Raw genomic sequence first — 25881 nt, forward strand, 5'->3', positions numbered from 1 at the left:
TACTCATAGCCATTCATAAGACTGAAGTAAAAGAACACAAAAAGATATATAAAAATAGTGCCTTGAAAACTGAATACATTTTAAAACCAACACAAGGCAGAAATAAATAATTTCAGGAATCTGAAATTCACCAGGACAAGCAGCTTGTATTTAAAATAAAATTTAAAGAATCGTTTTAAAGCAAATGAAAACAGTTTACAGAAATCATCCTGATCATTCTAATCCAACACAAAAGCCCAAAACTGTCTTCTTATAAAACAGCAATTGCATATAAAAAAGGACCAAAAAGTACTTTATTCTATAGCAATTTCTGTTTCCTAAGCTATTACCTTCTTTTTCAGTTTATTGTAGTTTTGCCTGAGGGAACTTCTTCTCTAGATCTTATATTAATATTATTAATTCAGCTACAGTCAAATTGTTTGTTTTTAATGTAGTTGAATATTAAAAGAAAATCCCTTTTATATGTCTTCATTTGCTTTATAATTCAGTAACAAGCACATCACAACTACCAAATTAAGTGACATTCTGATCATATGTAGCCCCTCCCCATTAGGTATTTGACACTGAGGGCTGAAGGCTGATATGTTACTCTGGTGAAGTTTCTTTCAAGGCCACATTAAACCACCCTATTTCTATCGATTTTCCATTTTCATGATTCCCTCAGAAATATTCAAGAGTCAAGGAAGCAATGAACTGTAGCCACTTATAGATGAAACCACGCAACTTTTATTTAGCTCCAAAAGTTAAAATGTGGGTGGCCAACTTTCAGCGGCAAATTCTTGTTCGAAAGTGGGACCCACACCAGAGGAACTGAGTGGTGGCTCTCCCTGCTCAGGATGAATGTGCAGGAAGAAGCAATGCAAGTGCCATGAGTGCCTCCCAGTTGTTGCTGCAGAACATCCCACAAAGCCATCTCTAACACCCACAGAAAGGAATACATCAGCTTTCAGGCACGCTCAGCGCTCCCGTGTTGGTGGCGCTGCGCATCAATGCCACCCCAATGAGGCACTTCACACTCTCATCTCCAGCCTGGCTGAACAGAACATTTTTAACTGCTTTTAAATGAAATACAATGGCCCGAACCAAATCAAGAAAGTACTAAAATGTAGCAATGAAAAATTGTAGTTTTTCCCTATACCTGCACAGCAGGTCATTTTTACTGAAGCAGGATTATAATCTTAATGTACTAATTACCTTTAATTTTTATCCTGATATGTGACCTGGCCTGCCCTCTGGTCAGATTATCTCATAGTCACCAATGCTAACATAATTCTGACACCAAGGTAAGTGGACAACCCTGTTTGACATCACCATTTTAGGCTCATAGGCCTACTGGAATGCCATGCGATCAGCCCCACACCCCACCAGACCTGCACTCAGAATAGCAGCCAGCGGCAAAACGTGCAGCTTATCTTGTTTTCCTACTTCATATTTTCTTTGCACTAAAAGAGGAAGGACATTACAACGGTTGTGCAAGACGTAAACCAAAGCATAAGCCACGTTTCTGGCCTCAAACCAAGAGAATTACACCTATGCTGCATAGGAAATGAATCATCTGAGATCTTTCTTATTGCAATTTTTCCACCAAATACGAAACAATTACTTCTTACTGGAAGCAATGGCTTTGCACTGCACTAAGGTTGAAAGCTCCAGTTACCACTTCATGTTGAAATATGAAAAGTTGTTTTCAGGAAACTGCACCCAGTTTTCATCTCAACTGCTGAACTGCCCAAGGTGAGGAGTGCCTGTGATTCTGGGCAGTCCTGAAACAATCCATGCAAGCCCCTGATGCCAACAGCTGCCAGGGGCTGAGCTGCACCTGCTGGGTTAAGGTGGAAGCTGTGGAGACAAAATGTCCAGAAAATGTAATGACAAACACCCAACGCTTGCACGCAGGAGTGTGGCCAGACTAACCAGCATCTGGGGTGCAGAATCCTGCTCACAGACTTTTGGGGGTGTGTCTGGATGCAGCAGGCTCATTTCCCTCCTATTCCCTGGGAAGCATGGCCTAGGCCTCGGTGGTAAGGCTGGATGTGTCAGTAGCAGGCTCTAATGCCATCCTACAAACTGATCCCAAAGCCACCACCCCATTTGCTCACCCCATTCTCAAAGACACCACCTCAGCAAGGCTGCTGCCTCCAGAGCAGAGCTCAGGGATTTTCAGTTGTGGTTCACATCAGTGATTTCTCACCATGCACATCCTTTGAAGAAAACAAGACTGTCACAGAACAGGCCTGATGCTGAACTTGCAAACTCATGGCAAGCAGCTGGGATGGGGGGGACACAGAGAGGGGACAGGATGTGACAGAAGACCAGCCATGTAAGAGACTTCTTTGTGTAATTTCTTTGTATTGCATTTATATGTAACAGTTCCACCAACCCGAGTCCACTTTTTATACTACCATTGAGACCAAAGTATGCTAAATAAGGAAGTGATAGTTCAATTCACAAGGTATATGATAGGGCACAACATCCCAGTGTGGCTTCAGAGCTGCTTGCAATGTTTCAGCCCTTCAGGAGACTTTCAGCCTCCTGAACAGCAAGGCTAGAGTTGAACCAGACCAAGGGAAAGAAATCTTTCCTATCATTTTATGGTTGATCCCAAAGAAAAACCATTGCAAAGCAAATCAGTCTCAAAATACCTAGAGATATTTCTTCTTTTGTATTTAAGGATTATTTTTTATTTTAAACATCACTAACTTCAAAATAAGATTGCAATTGGATTTGTTTCACTGAGTGGCTTCCACTCTATGTGTGGAAATTAGCACAGCTACTTAGAAAAGAAAAACCTCCAAACACTGTCAGTTGTATGCCAAAATGTCTATTAAACAAACAAGCCCTGAGACTGGGGGAGGAAGGACACTGAGAGCTGGAGAATATAATGGGATGAACTTCCTGGTAGGAAATTCCAGTAAATGCCATGGAGCATTAGATAAACAGGGAAAAAACTAGTAGCAGCATTCCAAGCACATATATTGACATAGGAATCAGGAAAAGTTGTTATTCCTCACTTACAAAATGTAGAGCATATAGCGATAAACCTCTCTAGGAGGATGTAATTAATAAGACTCCATACATACGAAGTGAAAAGTGAGGAGAAAGAAGAACACTTACAAAGCCACACCAGTGCTATCGCAGGGTAGGTGCTCTGTAATGGTGCAAGATTGGGCTTGCTTTACGAAGTTCACTCACTAAACTGCCTGCCTAAGCCACAGCATCTTGAGCTTTGTTTTCCTTGGATACAGGATACCTACAAGAGAGGATGACTGTGGAATTTCACAAATGAAATTTCGGGAGTGCAAGTGTCTACACGTGTCTGCGGTTCACAATGTCCCATCCTGGCACCCCAAACCTTTCTGTGTTTCATACAAAATACCCATACCAAGTCATATCAGAGCAGTGCCATGGGACTGCATCACTTGACTCACTGAGAGGTGATTCACAGCGAACCAACAAACTTGTACATTTTTTCAAAAATTAATGATACTAAGGATACATATGTAAACACTTCAGGATATAGAGAGCTACAAACTAGAAGGTAACAGGTTTTAAAAACTCAGGTGCACATGAGGTATAGTGTTGGATATTCATATTACCAAAGCAGATGAATCTGTCCTTAAAAAAGGTCAACACCAATCCAGACTCCATATTTTTAATTCACTGCCTGAGGTACGATAGCTCTTACATCTATCTACTTTTTCAATTAATGTAATTAGCAATGACAAGTCAGATCTTAAGTAGCAAAACCTTTTATTCTGAAGTACTTTCTTCACCTAGTTCCACCCAAGTATAAAAGCATACAGCAGGATTCCCCAAAAGTAATAAATGGACTTTGAATCCATTTAAGGTGATAAAAATATTATCTAGTTTCCAAAGGTCACTGTGAAAGTTGACAAAAAACATTCAGAAGACCCAGGCAACATGCAATGATTTCCATTTACAGAATCAGACAATAATGTGGGGTCCTAAGCATTTACTGCAACACAGGATAGTTCTGTACATTATGTAAATTGTGAGTGTTAGTTCACTTTAAGGGAGTCTCAACATTGTTCAAACAGATTAACCCTCATAAGTTATCCTTGCACCTAGAAGTAACCATAATGCTGACTTTGCACAAGAGATCAATTTATCATTCTCAAGTTAATTAAGAATCGTTTCAAAAATTAAATTACCAGCATTATATACCAAAAAAACCCTTACACAACCTTGATGAAGTTAACACAATAACCTCTTCCACATACCAAACCTCAGAGTAACAAAAATAAATAACAAGTGCCCAAGAAACAGGAAAACATGGTTTACATATCCAAAAGCAGCTATTCCCAATAGCAGCCAGAAAGGAGGCTCCAGATTAGCAGAAAGTCACAGAAATAGACAAAAGATTATAAGAAGAGAGCAGGGGCAATAATCACAGATAGCCGGGCCCTAAAGACCCCAGTTATGGCCGACAGCCTCCTCCACCCTAGATCTGGAGCTGCTACTGCCACCAGAAGGCTTCTCTTCATTTCTGTGACTACAAACTAAACTTGGTTTTCACCTAGCCTGGTGAAACTCTAGAAACTGACGACTTCCTCCCTCCTCACATCAAGGTAGGCAGCTGCTGCATTTACTTTTATTGCACAGGTCAGTCTGGCAACAGCTTACACGGCTGAAATGGCACAGAGATAGCCAAGTTCCTGATGTTCTAAATGCTGTGTAATGTCACAAAGAACTAATCCACTGAGCTTTCACAGTGATGCACATTCTACCTTGGCAGTATTTTATCAATCCATCAGCCACACCATGGAGCAGAACAACCTGAGGGTGCTGGCAAAGTGACAACAAACTGATTTCAAATAGGAAGCTTTACTTATTCCCATTGACAGAGAGGGAATAAAAAGAAGACAAGATGGCAGCAGGCCTTAAGTGAATGAGTGTTGGTAGACTAAATAATTTTCTTTTTCACATTTAGGAAAATTCTGTCATGAACAGGACAATCTAAAACAACTGATGTTACAGCCCAATTTACAAGACAACAACCAAAACAGATGATTTTCCAGGGACTCAGAGGTAATGAATTTCTAGGGGAAAAGACATTAAAGTTGCTTTCACAGATTATATAGGATATTTTCAAAAAGTATCCCTTTTGGCCTTGGTGAAGCAGAAAATCTTCGGTCAAAGAGTCAAACAAGGACTTTAACCTCTGTGAAAACTGACTGGCACCAGACACAATCTGTCCCTTCTACTTTGCCTTCTTTACAATGAATTTCCTAAACTAAACACCTTGAGATGACTTCTCCAGAAAATTAGTAGCACTCCGAAATCTCAAATATTAAAATGAAGTGAATTTGCATTTTTGTCTCTAATCTATACTTTGATGAAAGAAAAGAATCTGACTTTCTAATATCACCTCCTACGTATCACAGACCCTAGCTGCTATGCTTTTGTAGCCAAAGATAAGAATGCAATTTTAGAATCTTTGTTATGAAAATGAAATGAACAAGCACCTGTCAGGAAGTACCATAAACACAGTTGCTCCTACCAAAAAGCAAGTAGAAGGATTTGCTAACTTCAAGGCTGTTCAGAGTTGAAATTACAGATCATAACTCTACAGAGAAATTACAGCAAAACAGTCATTGTGCCAAAACTGGAAGGCATAAACTCATTATTTTCCCCTCACTTAAAAAAATCTGATTTCCACTTTGAGTTTGCAGTGTTTAAGGTTTCAATATTAAATTCTCCATGTGCTCAGGTTCAACAATTTAAGAAATCCTTTAACACCAGAATAATCTCAAGGAGTGGCTGAGGTGGGAAGGAGCCTCTGGAGATCATCTAGAATACCTGCCACTGCTCAAAGAGAAGGCAACTGGAACAGGATGCTCAGGGCTGTATTCAGCTGGTTTTTAATATGGCCAGTGAATGCAACTCCACAACCTACGGGACCTGTTCCATCATTCCTTTGCTATATAACTTTCTGTTTAAATGGATTTTCTTCATTATAATTTTTGCCCATTGCCTTTTATCCTGTCACTGGCCACCAGTGAGTATAGCCTGGCTCCATTTTCTTCACTCACTCCCATCATGTGTTTAAACACCTCCAGGCTCAACAGTCCCAGCTCTCTCAGCCTCTTCTTCTATCTGAGATAAAGCTCTGAGGCTTTAACCACCTTCATAGTCCCTCACTGGACCTGCTCCAGTATGCCCATGTCCTCTCACAATAGGGAGCCCAAAACCAGACCCAGCAGGTCAGCTGTGTCTCACCAGGGTTGAGCAGAGGGAAAGGATCTTCTCACTCTGCAGCGCTGCTTTACAGCAGGTTGGTCCCAGCACATGCTGGTACCTGGAATTATTCTTCTGCAGAGGCAGGACTTTGCACTTCCTTTTGCTGAACTTCATGAGGTTCCTGTCAGCCCTTCCTCAAGCCTGTCAAAGTCCCTCTGGACAGCAGTGCAGCCATCAGCTGTACCAGCTACTGCCCCCAATTCTGTATCTCCCACCAGTCAAGTCACTCCTTAATATTAATTTCATAAGCAAAATATTGCTTAAGTTGCGCTGGAGGGCATTTTCTTCAAACCTCAAGTAATTCATGCTCCTCTGTTTAGCAGCATCTTCTAACTTCAAGATCTTTCCCTTACAAATACTAGCACTGAATCAGATAATGTTATTTCAGCTATCAGTCACACCAAAACTGTTGACTGAGGTAAAAGCATCCCCACTCTTGCTCATTTTTGATACATGCCAGCATGCAAGCCTCAGTGCCATGGCTTCTCAGCATTGTGCTGGAAGCTGATGTGCAGTTGCTTGTCCACTACAGACTTCTCAGAAGTGCTGCTTTCCAGGATACAGGCCCCCTTTCATAAGGCATGGCTTGCATTCCCTGCGCTCTGGCATACAACTTTGCCTTTTGCTGTACTAAAGACCCAGTGTGTCTGAATGTGCCTACAGAGCAAGCTGTGAGAGCTCCATTATCATCTCCTATTCTGCTGGCAATTACTATCAGTAACAGTTTTTTTGTTTACTTCTGCAACAACGATGAAAGCACTCCACAGTATTGGGATTAGTGAAAATACTCACTGGAATCAATAAAAAGAAAATTTAATTTCCTTCCACTTAGCCAATTTTTAAAACCTATTTCATATTGACAGTTGCTTTTGTTAATCAAAATGCTTTACAAACTTAAATGTATTTTCTATCAGGCTCATTCACATGCTGGACAGCTGTACCTTTGTTAACTTCTAGCTTTCGGGAGGAGAAGAAGGGTGAAGGTAGGAAGAGCTGGCTGTGGGATACTGCTGGTAAACACTTTTGGAAATACCACAGGCACTCTTTGCACTGCTGTATACAGAAGAAGTCCATCCTCATAATTGCACACTACTTAAACCCTACAGAAAGGTTTATTTCAAGACTATTTGCCATCCCAAATATTCTGGAAGTTTTATACTGGCACAAGGCTGGAAGAGCAGAACATTAGCAGAGGGATAAAAGAGACAACACCTGGATTGAAAGCAGAAATTTGTGCATCTATTCATGAGCTTTAGTTTCCATTGATGGTAGCCTAAAATTGTACAGTGGCTTCTTGTACTGTGGCCTTCCCCCTCTTTCCCTTTCTGCTACCTGTCCTGCTGTATAACCATACAGCTATTAGAACTATCCCATAGGCAAAGGACAGCTAAATGGGATTTTCCAGAAGCCTGGGGAAGTCTTCCAGTGGAATCTAGCACTAAAAGATCACCTATTAAAGGCTGCACTAAAAATTCCTTTCTTTAAATAACTCTGAAGAGAGAAGAAATCTATCTACTCAATTCAGGCCCATGGATTCCTCCCCAAACGTACCTTAATCTGTTCAGAAGATAAATGACCATATGGTTTAATTGTGTCTTCTTCACAGAAGCCATAACTTTCTCTTATGATCAGTACACCTTGATCCTTTTCATTTTCAAATGCAGTCCCACTTATGAGTCATCTTTCCCTCCTCTCACACACACTTTTCAGTCTCTCCTCTTCATCCTTTTCCTCTTGTTTTAGTAAAAGCTGTAGGTAGGGTGAACTAAAATAGCAAGTTTCACAACTGGACATGAGACATCCTTAAATTTAGATCAAATAAGCCCTTCAAAAGTACACTAGAGCTTTCCATCCAGACAGATGTATAAAAGCTACATATAATTATGGAAAGGAATAGGAATAAAAATAGCCTGTAGACTATGCCCTCTCTCAACAATATATGGATAGGAAGGAGGACAGCCTTGTTCTCTTAGAAGCAGAAGAAAAGGTAACTTGAGGCAGCCGTGGGAAGCTCCCACCAGCCTGTAGGCTTGCTAGATTGCTAAAAATCCTTAAGCATGATAGATTCCCATAGAAATCCTCATTTTCTACACTAATTGTTTTCCCAACCCTAATTCCAAACTATAATCAAACTGCAAAGCTAAGATTACCCCAGAAAACTTGACTATATCTCACTATCTGAGACTGCAAGTTCTTATCCAAGCTAAAGCAAAGACAGTCTTGGACAAAACCTGCTTTGCCAGTCATCAGTTTGTCTTGGAAGTCTAAAATTCAAGAAAACACAAAAACCTGTTGTCTTGCCTTGACATCCATAACTCCTACCCTTTCAACAGGCGCCTGCTGATGATAGCAGCAAGAGTCGTCTTACTCCCAAATTTCCTCCCACGCTTTGCACTGGCAAGGAGCCCTCACACACTCTGTCCTGACTTGGAACGAGTTCTGCAGCCTGGTCCTACGCTTTCCACCGCAAACTGGAAATTTTGTGTCCACTTCAGGTAAATACATTTTATTGAATTAAATACAAGAAAGTAAATATGGCAGCGTTACAGCGCTCCTTGTGTAAAACATCGACTTCCAAGATAAACAGGAATGCTACACAGCTTTCACATATTGCTATCCTGCAAGCGTCTCAATGCACAGTGGTGCTAAAGAAATTGGGAGAAAGATGGAAATTTTGGCAGCTGCTGAGGGAAGAACTGAGGCTACTGGCAGTGGGCAGCATGTGTAAAGACTGAGAGATAAACACATCAGACCTTTCCCACAAGTAATCAATAACAAAATACTTATGTTTGAAAAGAGACAACAGATTAAAGTGAAACTCTTATTTCACAGCCCTATGAATTACAGGCTGTCTCCAGAGTTAGTTCCGCACTAGCTGAGTTTGTAGTGGAGGTTTACTTACAATAACAATGATACACCTTCTTTTAAGCCAAAGCTGAAATTCAGCAGTATATTCTGGTCACAAAGGCAGAATTCTGCTGTAGCACGGAATAAGCAGGGCCCTGGATGCTCTCTCTGCCACACAGGCTGGCCCCACCTCGCCATTCAAGGGGCAGAAAGGAGACTTTGCTATGAGTGCAGTGACGAAACTCAACCTTCCTCGGCCAACTTTGCATGTGACTGGTATTCATTACCACCCATCTGACCAGAAGCCCTATGAGCCTTCCCACCTTCATGAGCTACACAACACAAGACCCTCGGCTGCAGCTGCTGACTGCAAAAGCCATCCCAGTTGCTATCTCCAAGGTCTCTGTGATCTTTCATGCAAGACCACAACTCCTTTACTTTCACCTATTAACAATCAGTCACATTAAAGCCCTGTTTAGAGCTGTACCTGTCAGACTGTACCTGTGGGAGCAGCACAGCCAGTCTTTCCTCTGGAAGTATACCCTGATAGCAGCGATTGCCGAGAAGGCCTCCAGTATTGCAAGCTCACAACATACATAACTTCTAGGCACAAATTACATTTTTATCTTCACCTACTTCAGTGCCAGCCATCAGACTGTAATTAAATTACACGTAGCCTGGGAGCCTCGGTCAGGGACTGAAAGACAAGAGTATGAGGCATGGTGCAAACAGCACTGAACAGATTCCCAGTTTAAGCAAATAAGGCTTTCCTTCTTGAACTGAGGATGTTTTCAGCCATAGCTACTCCTCCATGTGCTCACAAACCCGCTATACTGCCCCCAAGCACTTCAAAGCTGGAGATGGGGAGAGCGTGTGAGCTCCCTCCAGCCCCTGGGCACTGCTGGCCAGGCTGTGGCAGCTGCACGCCTCGGACCCAAGCAGAGAGTAGTGGCACAAAAGCTGCCTATTTCTTTGCACAGCCATCTGTTAGGGTTTCATTCCACACAACTCCACTGGCTTTAGGAGGTGCTGAAGGCACACACTCAGCAAGGCTCTTGGTCTGCTGCCACCCAAGCAGGCGTCCCGTGCGTGGGGAGAGGGCACGGCCGGGGGAGCCTCTGCCGGCCACCTCCACCCTAACCCCGCGGCCGGCTGGGCTAGGGAGCTCCTGTGCTGAAAACTAATCACTCAGCCAGTGTTAGCTTTCAGCTGGAGCAGTCCCCGCTCTGACAAACACACAGAGGTACGAGGGCAGGCGCCAAAGCAGGGAGGGAGGGAGGGCAGCATGACCCTATTTGTGGCGGCACCAATTTGGATTGCGGCTGCGAGTTGACTCTGAAACCACATCCCCAAAGGGTCTCCCAGCATGGTTCCAGGAAATCCCCTCTGTCACGGGAAGCACTTCTAGTAGCACAGACCTGGTTCCCAAATCATCCTTTCCTTCCTATCCCATGAGGCAATTAAGGCTACTCTGCCTATGAGAGGATTACATTTCATTTCCAAGAACGTGCAGATAGGAAACAGGAGGATATTTTAGTGTCCAAGACAGACAACCATTCTCGTGCTGCTGAACTGAATGAATGCAGCATGTTGGTCTAGGGCACAATGGTGAGGACCAATGGAAGACCTCTATCCCTCAATAACCTCCTGCAGAAACCCATCATGACTGAATCGCTTTGCATTTCAATTGCTGCATGAAGCTAGTGACCACCTGAAAGATCTTGACATGGTATTTAACCCTCTTCTCCATTTTACTGTCTTCAGAAATACCCAACAGTTTACCAAGCAGCACAACTGCTTAACAGCATGTGACTATTTAAAAGGCTGAAAGCCAGTCTTATCATATCTACCCTAAAAGAGTATCCTCAGAGCATAACAAGGAAACTGGAACTATCAGTTAGTAATATTATCGCTCTTCCCTCACAACAGAAAACAAGGAGAAAAAAGCTAATCAAATACTACCACCTTTCTTCCCCTCTGCTATTGCTTCTCCTAACATTGACCACATTTGTGGTTAAATGCAGGGAGTCAAACTTCCTATAAGCCGTGTTGTTATGGTTCCAGATTTCCACTGTGGTTCAGCTGTATCACAGCTCTGGAAAGGCAAACTGGCACGTGCTCAAACCACCACCTTCCCTTGTTAGGGTGAAAAAATTCCATATTGCGACTCTAAAAGGTTCTTTACCTAAACCACCTCGCTGGCCTGCCATCTAAAATTAAAGATATTAATAGTGAACTTTAAAAAAATTAAAAATTGAAAAATTTAAACTTGAAATTGATATTCTGGATAAAAACGCTTAGTGAAAATACTGATGCAATTTCATCACGCAACAGGAGATGCATGTAGCCAGTTAAAATGTACCTTCCCATTGAGACAATACTTCTAATTCAAGGTTCTGCCTGGGAAGATCACTGCACCTGCTCCATGCTGGGGCTCATGCCCACGCAGTCATGGAGAGGCACTCAAAGATGAGGCAGAGCAACAATGAGGACAAAAAGCATCATCTCTCAGGGAGAGGTGAAGTACTTGTAGAAGGCATTCAGCATCACTCTGCAGCAGAAGGAACAATACATTTTCATATGATTTGATCAACACTAACCAAAGAGACTGGGCTAAATCTGGACAAAGAATCTGACATCAGCTTTTCAGGAGGAAAGCAAACCTTCTGGGACCATTAGAGGCAGGCAGGCAATTCCTAATCTTCTAGGCATGCCACACTTGCACTTCCAGTGGGAAAGCTTGCTCTAGTGAGCAAGCTTTGGGATCATTATGCCACCCCTCTTACACCACTGCACTATTACACAAAGTTCTGGATCTGTCAGCTTTTTCCATTTCAACAAGGTATTGCCATCTAACAAGTCAATAAGGCAAGCTCAAGTATCTGATATTTTTAGCTAGATATACTATAGCACCTCACAGATGCCTCAAGATTTCTCCCTGCAATTTCTGAAGGGAATTCCCCCCTTCTCTGCTGCTAGTTGAACAGAGTTTGGGACCTGCTCTCCACATGCTGAGGCAGCTGAGCTTTTTTAGCAGCTGGTAAAGCCACAATTCTCCTCTTGAAATGAAGTATTTAGGACAGATACAATCCCTGTCCAGTACAACTGGTGCTGCTTCCCCACCTTGGAGGAAGTAAGGAAGTGGTTTGAAACTGGCATTGAGGCCATCAAAAGACTGAAAGCATGGTCAAAAATGCCCCAAAATTGCACAAATCTTAAAGAGGAAAAGAAAAAGACTGAAATTCTGATCATTTCCTACTGAAAACACAATGGTAACTCTTGATTCACTTCAAAACAGAAAGACCTGATTTTGGCCTTAGAGAAAGGAGTCCATCTTAGTCTCTGCATTGCAGAGGAGAACAATCACATTTTTGCTTGCTCTGACTTATCACTAAATTGATTATTCTCCAGGACTAGGAAAGAGGGAGAAAGGGGGCAGATTGTAATCACCCTTATAAAATTCTTTTAGGTGAAAGAAGTGAATGCATCTTACTTTTCCTAGCAACCCTCTTCCCTAATTCTGAAGCAAATAAATCACACTAAGCATAGTATCTTGAACATATGGCTCTGAATAAGGGGGATTTGCCTCCTTTTCTCTCTTTTTTTTCTCCTCTAAATTAAATATGCCAGTCTCTGGAATTCCCTACACATTCCCTTTCACAGCAAAAGGGGTTTCTGTCCCCCTAAAATACAAACACCACTGAAGAAATTCCTTTGTAACTACTAATTTAATTCTGCCCACAGAAGGCTGTATCCAAGTTTAATATCCAGCCAACTGCACACAACCTGCTCACTACTGTTGCGTTCACTTCCCACATATTCAGCAAACATGATGCTACCAAGACAAGAATAGGGAAGGGCTTCAGTGCACCAAGACCAGCAGCAATGTGAAGAGCATCTTTACAGATGAACAGGTCATAACAACGCTGGAGGCTGCCAAATGATCTTGCATCTTTCTTTGCCATCTCTCTTGTAAACACCTACAAAACACATGGCTCCAAGTACAGAAACTCATGGGATGTGGTTTTATTTTGCCCTTTGCTTTTCCACACACAAGACACCCCACACTGCATGGTGTGGGCTTTGAAAGGTCCCCTGTCTTTCTGCAGAGTGGAAGACCAATGGGAAGGATGCTGCTAACCCCTAGATCTGGAAGAGGCTTTCCACAGGCACCCTGCAGGAAGGGGGAAACACCCCCCTGAAGTTCCTCATCCCCCTGCCTGCAATCCAAGAAGGCAGCTGGTAACACTGTGTGGAAGACGATCACAGAGAAGTTTGCCAGTGGGAACAAAAGGGTAACGAGGATGCCAAAAGCCAATGGTCTGCAATTTTCTTTATTTTTGGTAAGCAAAAATAAAACCAAGCAACACGAATGTGACTAGCAATAGAAATCACGAAGGAAATGTAAATGATTTTATAGAAAGTGTGAATCAAAGTCATACCAAAAGCCACCTGAACGTTTCTCTATCACAGGCAATTTCTCATGTTCTTTTATGTCATCTTTGCAGTGTCAGTTTTCGAGAGAACAATTCTCAGCTCAGCACGACAGAACAGTAATACCAACGGGCATGCAGAACATTAGCATGTTATAAATAAACTGCTAATTTGAGGTGGGAAAAATCATCAAGGCAGCTCTTATGATTAAGAATCAGAGAAAGAAAATGAAAATGAGCAACTTGCTTATGCTTTCAGGACACTGTATTAAAAAAAAAAAAAAGGTTTTCTAACCCATAATTCCTGAGGGAAAGAAAGAATAAACCCAGTGAAATACCCACAGTTGAGACAAAGAAGCCAGTGAAAACGCTATTATAATTTTAAAGCCCTCCCTGCACCCACCTCAAGTAGTAAGTTGTCTTTTTTACTGGCTGAAAGAATTTTTTGCTTAAGAGTACTACAGCCGGGTTGTGAAGTTTCAGCTTCCTCTCACCCGACTTGCAGTTTTACATAACTCCCCAGAGACACTTTTTGGTCACAGATACCACGCAGCTGAAAGCAAAAAAATAAAACAACCCACCCAAAAAAACACAGTGCAGAAGAGGTGCAGAAGCATTATACAGCAATTCAGAGCTGGGTTACTTAGAGAAACTCAATAAAACTCTTACCATGAAAAGTGAAACTTTATTCTGCTGAGCCGACGGCCAGGATTATTTGTGCCTGCGATAGCCCTGATCAGCACCCTCCGTCTGCCCTATGTGGGGTTCCCTTCCCACCCTGTCCCCAAGTCTGCAAGGACAGATAACACCCCGCCATGGCATGGCTGCCACCTCGGGTATTATTTCTGTCCCGCTCCAGCATTGTCGCTCTGTCCCAGCATGACACTTACCAAGCATTGCTATAAAAATTTCTGCGAATATCTATGTTTTCCACGAGTGGAGATAATGGCCTCATTGCAATAGCCTTGATAAAAGCTCCAACAAGACAGCCTTCAGATATCACCACACAAAAGCCTTCTGTGAGAGCTGTAACCAACATCAATTCCTGCTATGCGAAGACATTAGACAAAGTGTGAACTAGCTTACTGTATGGGGACAAAAAACTGACTGTCAATGTGTGGGACCAACGCTGTCTAAAAACACAACGCTGGCAAGGCAAAATAGCAGCAGCATATATACATGGTAATTGCCATTTAATTCCAGAATTAACAGCACAAGAAAACAAGTACTGAAGGCACTATTAGGTTACTAGCATCACTCAAGACATTATAACTCCATATAATTCCATTTCTTGTGTCCCTGGTAGGAAAACAACTTTAAAGACAGCAGATGTTAAAAAACACCCAAGCAGAAGGTGAAAGAAAGCCCAGTTTCCATTACAGAAGCACTCAGAGAATGCAGCAAACCCTTCAGATCTGCTCCTTAGAGCATGCATTTTCCTATAGAATCATGGAATAGCTTGGGTTGAAAGAGATCTTTAAAGGTCATCTAGTCCAACCCCCCTGCAATGAGCACTGACATCTAACTGGATCAGGTTGCTCAGAGCCCCATCTAACCCAGCCTTGAATGTTTCCAGGAATGGGTACCTATCACCTGTCTGAGCAACCTGTTCCAATGTTTCATTAGCTCTGCTGTAAAAACTGTCTTATATCTAGTCTAAATCCACATTCTTTTAGTTTAAAACCATTACTTGTTAATAATCATAGAACAACCCGAGCTGGAACAGACCCATAGGATCACTGAGTCCAACTCCTGGCCCTGCAGAGGACAGCCCTGATAATCACACTATGTGCCTGACAGCATTGCCCAAAGGCTTCTTGAACTCTGTCAGGCTTGGGGCTCTGACCACTGCCCTGGGGAGCCTGTTCCAGTGCCCAGTCACCCTCTGGATGAAGACCATTTTCCTAACAACCAGCCTAAGCCATGGTAGACAACCTGGCACACACAAACCACCATTCCACCCATGTTACAAGGTGGAATGCACTCTGTGCATCATTTTGTAGTTTTTACATACTTATCTGCATACTCTTGGGTAGCACCTGAAAAGTCAGAAGCCCACTGTCAACCTCAGTGGACTGCACCAATATAATTGCTGGGCCAAGAGATAAGGTTTTTTACTTCCAGAGCTGAAATTTGCCAGATGACACCTCCTAAATCAAAGGTCTAGGAAGGAGGGATGCAAACAAGTCTACATGTCAATTTGTTTCTGAAAAAACATTTTAAAGGCAAACTTGAAAGCTAAGTTTTTAGACAGCATAGTACACTCACCCCATGGAGAAGTATTTCACTCTAAAATTACATCTGTACTTTAAAATGTGTAAAAAATATAAAATCCTACAGTGCATATTCAGTGCCTTGCAAAAAAAAAAAAAAAAGTATCTGTTACTGCACTCTAATTTTAGTATGATTTTATAACTAACGGGTAGAACCAAAATTAAGACAAAGTTATATTCAGAGAGAACTAGTAGAGTGGACCAGTGAACCTGACATGACATATAAGAATTAGACTCTTGCAATGCATGGTGTACACCATTGAGTCCTAAACCAGAGACCTTTAATGTCACCCTAATTAACAAGGAAGGAAGTTTGCCAATGAGTTCCTTCACCCGCCCCCCCTCTTCTAGCACTAAGTTATGCAATATGCAACAACCTTTGAACCAACAGCTGTACAACAAGCAAAAAAACCCAAACCAGAATAGCATGGCTAAGACAAGAATGTCTTTCAAGAAGTTCATTAATGAAAATTACTTTTAGAATCTATGCATACATAACCAGCAGACATACCACAACTCAGGGCAGGAATGCTGGAGCTGAAGCAATGAAGGCTAAGCAAACATCTCTTGTTGTCCAGATGCCCAATACAACTTATTTTTACCAAAAATAGTTCTTTACAGGTTTTCTAAAGGTTTTCACAGATTTTTGCAAAACATCTAGCGGCTCACAAGGTCTATGTGACAGGATCATAATATTTCATTGTAAAAATAAAGAAATGAAAGCCAAAATAATAGCAGCCTCTGCTTTTAACAGTGATTTGTCTATATAAAGCTCCAGATACCAAGGACTCAACACCTGCAATACTGCAAGCGTGCATCACAGGAAACACCCCACATCTTCTGAAAAAATCAGGTTCTAGACCTTTGAAGTGAGGCACCTGAAAATGCCACCAGCCTTACGTAGTGGACATTTCTGGACCTAAATGCAGCCACATACAAGTTGGAAGAATCTTGAAAGTAGCTGGAGGTGATCAAATTAAGTCTCCTACTCAAAGAAAGCAATGAAACTGAATACGGGCTTTACTTTTAGAGCCAGGAATAAAGAAAAGCCATATTTGCCCACATAACTTAGCACACTCACAGAAGAGATGCCAGCTGATTCTGAGAAGGTGATTTTTAATGCTCCACTTTGCCTTCCTAGCTTAGTCCTAGGCGAAAGAGCTTGGACACAAAACAACTGAGAGCTGCAGGGCGTGCATGTGCAGCAGTGCCAGAGTTAGCATGTTAGTTTTCACACTGTCACAGGTCAGGTCAGGAACTGCCCACATTCATGAAATGGGACAGGAGACTCGTGACACACCATTAACCTTAGGCAAGCTCAGTTTGCAAACAGCTACCAGCACATTTGCTATGCATTCATGGATGTATAAAAGGGATGCTAAAACCCATGAAGTAGTACTCTCTTACCACACAACAGAGGCCATTTTCATTAAGCTCTGGCTTAATCAACACCCAGTCAAGCTCCTGCCTTCTCCCTTTACAGGGCTTGCAGATGCAAATATTTACCACAGGCTATGTTGAGCTCACAAGGCATTAAGAACTCCATGAATGCCACTAGATCCAGCAAATAGCAGCAGCATCCAAGCAGACAGCATAGTACTTCAAGAGACACCCATGCCAGGCATAGCACTCCCAAGTGTGGTTTTGGACCAACTTACTTGAGGAAAACAGAAGTTAAATAGTTCCTTTTTAAAGATGTGATATATTGGGCAATTTTGCCAAGCCCATCTTCAAACAGAACTGAAATTGAAACAGAATCCAAATACCTCATCAGCAGCACCTCCAGCACTGCAGCAGCCCCATCCCAGAGGCACAGGCAGCCTCTCTCCCTCTGCACACCACTTCCCCCAGGGAACATCATTATGGAAGTTTCTTCTCCCCAAAATTACTGTATTGTGCACAACCCTGGTCTTGAAAAATAATGCAGGAAGTGATTAACTCTGTCAGCCAAAACAAAAGCCTAAAGTCCAACTTAGTCATTTGTAAGGATGAGAGTTACCTCCATATATACACACTCAGGGCTGCCAGCTGTAAATGGGATTATTTGCAGAGACAATAAAACCTGGAGATTTAGTTACTCTAAGAGCTTTCCATCTGCTGAAGGCCACACTGGGCCGGGCTGGATCTTCGTTACCACCACTGGTGCAAGAAACCCACTGGAACTGAAGTCAGAGTCTCCAACTCATCCTTAGCAGGCAATTCTCCCATAAACCAGGACTAAAGCCTGAGCCACCTTCCCACCCCTGCACACCAGGACCAGCCCTGCCACCAGAGCCACGGCCATCAGCCAAGCAAACACCTTTGGAAGTGAAGCCTGAAAGATACCATACTTGAAGCTACCAAGAAAAGCTCCTGCCTTTCATTTCACCAGTCTCACTCTTGGTGCTCTCACCAGGAGGGATGGGCTGAATTTCCCTCCCACAACCACACCAGGCCTACTGGCCTGCACAGGACTGGGCTCCAAAGAGGAATGGTGCTGCTTCACTTTCCTTTTTGTATCTCATAATGAGCTATTCCCACAGCAGCCATGCCCACTCATCCCCTCTGTCCCACACCTCCCACTCTCCTCCCCAGGGCCAGGTTAAGACATCATGAAACTAGCTGGGTCTGAAAGGGTCTCTGCAAACTCAGTTTACCATGAGTTCCAAACATTTTTCAAAGCTGCCAGTCAACGTAAGTTTGACAAGCAAAAATTCACAATTACAGAAGACACACTTGTTTTCACACCATGTGGTTCCTTTACAAAATGATACCTTTAGCTTCACATTAATGGCTTTCATTTCAGGAGAAATGAATTGTCTGACACTCCTCAGAATGGAGAAGACATCTGAGGACATAAGATAATTTATCATAAACTGTGCAGAGAAACATATACCAGAAAATCATTTTTCCCTATCGCAATATCTAGGATCACCCAAGAAGACTATAGACAGCAAGCTCAAACTGAAAGAAGAACAAAACCAAAAAGCAAGGCAAGAAACAAAGAAAATAGTTTGTTCCTTTCATACAAAATAGCTAAATCATGGCCAGAACGTGTTGCTACCTAAGGCCAGAAATACAGCTAGCTTCAAAGACGGATCACAAAAATCACCAGCCACTGGAAGCTATAAAACCCACTGCAACCCCTGACCAAGAAAGTGCTCTCTTGAAGCATGAAGGGCTTTCCTGTGTAAGTCTCCTTCCCTGTGTTCTTTCCTGAAACACTTGCCACAGTCACAGTCAGAGAAGTAGTGAAGTGGGGGAGCCCTTCATCTTGCAAAATATACAGCTGTTCCTAAATTCAAAGATTATTCTTCTTGTAAATGCTTGCACATACTCACAGATAAGCACACAGGAAAAATTAACAGAACAGCACCAATACACCTGGAATAAAATGAGGGGAAACAAAATGCCTGTATTTGCTCAACCAGGTGGAGCATCCTCTACAGAAGAATAAACAGGACAAAGTGACCCCTACCCATATTTTGGTAAAGCAGACTGGTGGTGCAAGGAAAATACACTCACAGAATGAACAGTAAGACCAACATGATAAAATGGAGGCTTGCTGGGACAATTTAACACCTCTGCACCACTGCAGGGGCAAGTTCCTGCCTCCTTCCTTCTCACTCACCCCACCTTGGACCCAAGATGCCTGCCAGACCTAATGCTCAGACCCAGCTCTTCTACCTTGTTCAAACAGAAAAAACAAACCAACCTGTCAGCACAGCAGTAGGGGAAGAACCCTGTCTGGCCATAGGCAGAGCAAAGGAGGAGACAGTGAGGGACAAGCAAGCCTACTCCTTCCAGCAACAGCAAAGCCTTTGAGCAGCTCAGCTGCTCATGGAACCCTGCCAAAAGCCCTTATCATCCTGGGGCTACCATACTCAGGAGCTCTGGTGCAGATGGAGCCACACCAGCACAGCTGGACTCTGCATGAGGATAGCGGAGCCATCAGCAAGCTACAGCCTATTCCTGTAGGGTTTTGTTAGGATGCCCACTTTTCACAAGATGTTTGTCAGCGTGGTTAGGGCAATCATGATTTATACTTCCCTGAAGTCGCCTCAGACAGCTGCACCCAAAGGACCATGTGGTACCTCCTGGGGCTCAGAAACAGAGTACTGCTGGAGGAGAGGGATTTGAACCAAAGAAAACCCCTCAAATGCTAGTCAAAAAGCAACAGTCCCAGACTCACACTAACATTCATTTCTACTAACACAAAATATCAGGCAAAGAAAACATGTCTGCATATGAAAACACCTGTATCTTCACATACAAACTTTTTCATTGCTGCAAAATAAAGAGAAGATACTAAGTTAATTGCCTGCTTCTTTATGTGACTTACACGTTCTTCTTCCATACCTTAAATCCTTGCTCACTATTTATGCCTCATTTGGCTTGCTCCTTTACATGACACCTAGGAGAAAGACTGTGTGTTACCCCATTTTTCTCCCTTTCCAGCTGCATCTTGCTGAAAAGAGAGGAAGGAAGAGGTACTTTCTAAACCACCAGAAAAATGAGAGAGGTACTAAGTATTCAGCTTGGAAATGTAAATCCTCCTGCCCCCTTCTGAAGTATGCCGAACTAGCCTCTCCACAGCTCATGTCATCTAAAGGCCACAGGAGTTCTCTAAAGATATTGTTGTTAAGAGGATTTAGCCCCTTTTAAAAAGGACTTAACATGTGGGTGGTGTCTCCATTTAAGCATTTTCTCATGGCTAAGAAAATGGCCCTCTTCTTAAAGGCTTATCTTTATAACCCAAAGACAGTAAGAAATTCTCTACTATTTGAATTAGAAACATTTTGAGCAGCTTGCTTTTATAGCAAGCCCATTTCTCAGTAAAGGGTAGTGCAAATGGTAGTGACTTTCTCACACCAAGTGAGACAGCAACACCAGTGAGAATGCTTTTGGGGTACCTTGTCCATTAATTTCTCCTGCATTCTCATGTGGAACCAAGTCAATTCACAAACTCACTGACACTGAAACAGTATGGTGTTACAACTCCTATGCCATATCCCTGGCCACTACTTTCTCTTGATGGTCCCTGGCACTTCCCAGACCTGCCATTAGCTGGTTCAACCTGCTTGCCCAGCAGAAAACCTTTATTTATTTAGGTCAGGGTTAATTTTCCATCCTGGGAAGCCTGAGATTCCAGAAGGGAAAAGACACCAGCCCCCAGTAGGGTGCAGGAGAGCATGGGAGGATGCAGGACCACTGGCCCCTTGCCACAGCACTGACCCTCTCTCCAGAAGTTCAGGCTCTCCCAAGGGGTGCAAGCTGATGGTTGTTTTGCAAGGGTTAAATTCTTCACTACTGCTGGTGTTTAAGCCATAGCAGGGGTTCAGATCCACCTGGTAACACTTTCTATTAACTCCCCAGGAATCCTGCAAAAGCCCCCAAGTTGAAAGGGCAGGGTCACAGCCTCCCAGAGCCAGGGCTCTCCAGGGCACGAGGGCCCAGTTAGCGACCCTCAGCCACAGGAGCTGCCACAGAGCAAGGAACTGCCTTTGGACAGTAAGGAGACATTTGCCTAGCACATGCAAGAGTGTGCAAATTCTCCTCAGTGTGGGGCTGGAGAGGCCTGTTGTTATGGACTATGCCACTTTTCAAGGCTTTTCCAGTAGTGTTACATAAACAAAAGATAAAAACTACCAAATTCCCAAGGGGAAGCAGCTTACTTGGGCCAAAGAACCTTCTTCATTTGCTTGTGTAGTTGAACACCTCCCTGCACAGCCTAAAGTATACTTTTGTACTGACTCTTTTTCAGTCATACCATAGTTTATATTTGGAAGTGATGGGTGGGCTGCCAGTGCAGTTACATCTGCAAGGCAAGAGTATTTTCACAATCCTAACCAGTGCAGGTGTGCTGGCCAAATTTTAGACTTACCTCTCCAGTCTTTTGCATAGCAGGGCCTTGTTTTCAGCTGGGGATCTCAGACTCCATACACTACTTGCAACTCAATAATCAAGAGCTAAATTTATATTGGCGCTACTTGCCTAAACTCACTGCCTCAGCTACTCAGCATTTTCTCATTCCTTTCACCAGTCCCACATACTAATCAAAAATACTCTGCTCAGAACAAAGGGCAGAACATCCTCACCTCCATGAAAATCCTCCATGACTTTTGAGGAAAGCTACCTGGAAGCCACAGAGCAGAAAGGGCTGGATAGTGTCCCTGCCAAGCGCTTTAGGAAGCAGAAAGTCATGGCAGAGCACTAGGGTGCTTCAGCCTGACTTCCCAGAAGATGGGTCTGCCGCAACCCAGCACAGCTCCAAGAAGGGCACTTGCACGAGCACGGCTGTCAGGGCAGGGCAGGATGCACAGCCCCTTTCCTGGTGTGTGCCATGGATGGCTTACCGCCCTGGGAGGGTGCCAGCCAGCGGCTGTAGATACTGCTGGCCTGACCACGCTCTTCCTCCTCCATCCCACATCTCTCCCCAGAGTTAATATGGGGGCTGAGGGTACACAGCAAACTCATCACTTGTGTGAGGACTTCTTTGCAGGCAGAGGCCAAAATCACTTTCCCCACTTCCAAACTTTTAAGGTGGAAACAAGCCTTCCCAGGTTTTTAAGGACAGGAGTTCCTCCCATTAGTGAGATGAGCAGCATACAAAAAAAAAAAAAAAAAAAGGCACTAAAATCATACATGAAGGTCTTACAGGACCCATTAATGAGAAATTTTAGGAGTTCCTATGACATCAACATCCCTCCCACAAAGCCAAAAAAGCCTGTATAATTTTTTTCCCAGAATCACCATGTAACATATGCTCATCTTTGCATTCACTTACCACCACCTTCTAGGAATCAACCTTCACATAGGACAGCCAAATATTTACAAAGTGGCCTGAAGTAGCCTGCTTGACACTGAGTGCTATTAGGATATGCAGATGACTAAGAGCATAAAAAAAAAAAATTCTCTTTTATAGCAAAGATGCTTATTTTAAAAGTAAAGAGAAAAAATAATAATTTTTTAAAAAGCTTTGGAAGGGATTTGATGAGCCTTGAAACTTCCACTACTAGATCAGCAACCAACACCTGCAAAACCCCACACAAGAGGCAGTTCACGCCATCCTCACCGGCCTCCCAGCTGCCCCCAAAGCTCTCCCAGAAGTATTTCAGAATTACAGCACCATCCCATACCTGGACCATCACCGACTAGATGCAGGGAAAAGGGGGCGGGGGGAAGGGGTGCTGACCCCCCTTTTGCCCCGGCAGGGGCGCACCGGGGCGAGAGGAGGGAAGGAGCCCAGCCATGGCAGGCGCTGGGGCGGGGGTCGCGGAGCCGGGGGCAGGTGAGCCGCTCCCGCCGCCCACGGCCCCGCGCGGCGGGGATGCCCCGCGCCCTCCCCCCCTCTCCAACTCGGCGGAGCCCACGAGGGCCAAGCGCGCACCCGAAATCGGCGAGGACAAAGAAAACCCCACGAGTGTGGGAGGCGGATTTTTTTTTTTTTTTTGAGGGGGGGGGCGTAAATTTTAAGGAGGGGGTGTGAATTCTAAAGCGGGGGGAGAGGAGGGTTGGTGCTCGCCGCCGCCCCACCAGTCACTGACCTGCTGCAGGGGCATTTCGGAGAGCGGCGGGGGCCGGGGGCAGCCGGCCGGCGGTCGGGGTGTCCCAGGCCAGAGGGAGGAGGAGGAGGAGGAGGAGGAGGAGGAGGAGGAGGAGGAGGAGGAAGCGGCGTCCCCCTCCCCGCCCGCCCCGGCTCCCAGTCACAGCCGCGGCCTCCGCGCACGTGTGCCAGACGTCACCGGCGGCTCCGGGGCTGAAGCGGAGACACCGGCGGGGCACGGCCCGGCCCGGCCCCCCGCCCCGGGGCCCTTCCCCGCCGCCGGCTGCTCGCTCCTTGCACCCGTGCGGCGGGACGTGGCGGGGGATTATTAATTTCCCCCTCCCTTTTTTTTTTCCTTTTTTTTTCCCCCCTCTCCTTTTCAATAAGACCCAGCAGCGGGGGTTGGGAAGGAGGCAGGAAAGTTTATTACAACAAAGCGCTGCCTCCGCCTTTCCTGCCCTCCCCCCGCACCCCTCCCGCACCCCGGGTCCGGCCGGCGGCGGGATCCCCCCGCGTCCCCTTCACCCTCCCCTCGGGGACGGGAGGAAAACACAAAATTACCGGGGGGCGGCCTCCGCCTGCGGCGAGAGCGGGCTGCAGCAGCGCCGTCCTGCCGGCGGGTCCGTGGGGGGTGCAGTACAGCGAGCTGCCAGCGGGCTGGCCCCCATCCGCCGCCGGGGCAAAGGCACCGGGAGCCTGGGAAGCGGCGGCGGCGGAGGAGGAGGAGACAACACAGGGCGCCCCCGCCACGGCGCCGGTGCTGCGGATCTGGATGAAGGTGCCGGCGGCAAAGCGGGCCGGGAAGGCGGCGGGGGCTGCTCTGGAGTCCGTGGACGGCGCGGGCGGCGGCGCTGCTGCCGGGGCCGAAAGCTGGAGTCCCCTTCTCATCCTTCCCTCCGGGTCTGTCCCCGCAGCCGCGTCTCCTCCTCCCCCCCGTCCCTCCTCCCCCCCCGGCCTTCCCAGCTCCTTTCCTCCTCGATGCCGAGGCCCCGCGCAAAATACTGGGGCTGCGGGTGCCGGGGGGGCCCCGGCTGCAGGATGCGGGGCGCCGGGGGGGGACGGAGGCGGCGGGGCGGGCAGATGCGGCGGATGGAGCGGGGCCGCTCCCGCTGTGTGGGGCCGGCTGGAAAATGGCTCCAGGAAGCGGCGGCTGCTGACAATGAATGAAGGGAAAGGAGACGGGTTACGCGCCAAAGGCCTCCCGCGAAACTCGGATTTCCCGCCCTCTTTTCAAACTAAATTTGCATGTCCCCGCCCCCGGGGCGCGCCCCGCCCGCCTCACCGCCTCATTGGCCCCCGCCGCCCTCCGCGCCGTCCAACGGGGGGGCCGCCTCCCCGCCCCTCCGCCTTCCCATTGGCCCGGGCGCGGCCGCGATTTGCATTCGGCGCGGCGATTGGCTGCGGGGGCGAGGCTGGGGGATTCCCCCTGCGCGCAGCCGGGATCCCGGTTCGCCGGCTCGCTGACAGTGACAGCTGCTCCCGCACGGAGCGCCCGGCCCGCCCCGGGCCCGCCCGGCGCAGGCACCGACACTGGCACCGGCACAGGCACAGGCACAGGCACCGGCACCGGCACCGCCGGGATCCTCGGCGCGGAGGGCGTGCGGCGAGTGCCGCTCTGCAGCCTGCGGAAGGCTGTCGGCCGCCCGCCCGGTGGGCGCGATCCCTGCCGCTGCCCCCGCTCCGCGGCTGCCGGGAGGGGCCGGTTCCCGCGCGGCAGCTCTGCAGGGGTCACCGGAGTTCTCGGCCCGGTTTGCTCGGAGAGGCACCGGCCTGCGCCAGCGCGGAAGTTCCTAGGGAGCCTTTTGAAAGCGTCCCGGCGCGGGATGTCACCTCCGGTAGCTGGGGAACGGCTTTTCCGCTTTCTTCATGCGCCTGCATCCACAAATTTTCAAATCAGCTCCCACGAGGCAATTAACTTTTTTTTTTTTTTTTTTTTTTCTTTTCCAAAAAGTGAGCGATTAGCAAAATACCCTCTTCCGTTATGGTCTGTATTACCTCCCAGAGGTGAAACAGTGGAAGTATGCCCGCTAGCTCTTTCCAGTTTCCTGTAGCGTCCCAACTTACTGGATGCCCCCTTAGAATCATAAAATCATTAAGGATAGTAAAGACGTCCAAGATAATTCGGTCCAACGTTCGGCCGAACACCGCCCTACCCCCTGAATTTAAACTGCGTTGCCAATACGCCCCCTTAATTTATTAAATGCCCCATCCTGCACAGCACCCACCAGCCATGCCCTATTTTCTCATGTTTTATTTCCAGACACACCTTTCCCTCAACCAGTGCTCCCAGCAGACAGCGTGTCCAGGCTGCCACTGCTGAGTCAGGCAGATAAGGATCCTTTTCCTTGGGAACCTTCCGTGTTTCAATGTCTAGCAGGTACATGACCAAGTAAGTTGCTCTATCAAATCCTCAGCCCTGCCTAAAGATTCTCCTGGTCTGACCCCAGGTCAATGAGAATAGATGGCTAAGGTGCAAAACTGTTGCATATTAAATAAGGGCATCTTCCATTCTAGGCATGTTTTCCATCAAAGGAATAAATTC

General features: G+C 45.7%; 1 protein-coding gene across 5 annotated transcripts in view; it reads right to left on the minus strand.

Annotated features, from left to right (window-relative positions):
* E2F3 (E2F transcription factor 3) overlaps positions 1 to 24509 on the minus strand; it is a 42028-nt gene extending 17519 nt beyond the window's left edge. Inside the window, exon 1 of one of the 5 annotated variants that reach the window (XM_064422881.1) lies at positions 23901 to 24509. In XM_064422881.1, coding sequence (XP_064278951.1) covers positions 23901 to 24227 — 327 coding nt within the window. In that variant the 5' untranslated portion in view covers positions 24228 to 24509. Of the gene's footprint in view, positions 1 to 1914; positions 1996 to 22932; positions 22957 to 23340; positions 23476 to 23900 lie in introns of those variants that run through there. The other 4 variants (XM_064422874.1, XM_064422896.1, XM_064422905.1 and 1 more) reach the window with 4 other exon arrangements.
* Positions 24510 to 25881: the final 1372 nt, after the last annotated feature.

The sequence above is a fragment of the Passer domesticus genome, chromosome 1 (assembly GCF_036417665.1).
Source record: "Passer domesticus isolate bPasDom1 chromosome 1, bPasDom1.hap1, whole genome shotgun sequence".
NCBI lineage: Eukaryota > Metazoa > Chordata > Aves > Passeriformes > Passeridae > Passer > Passer domesticus.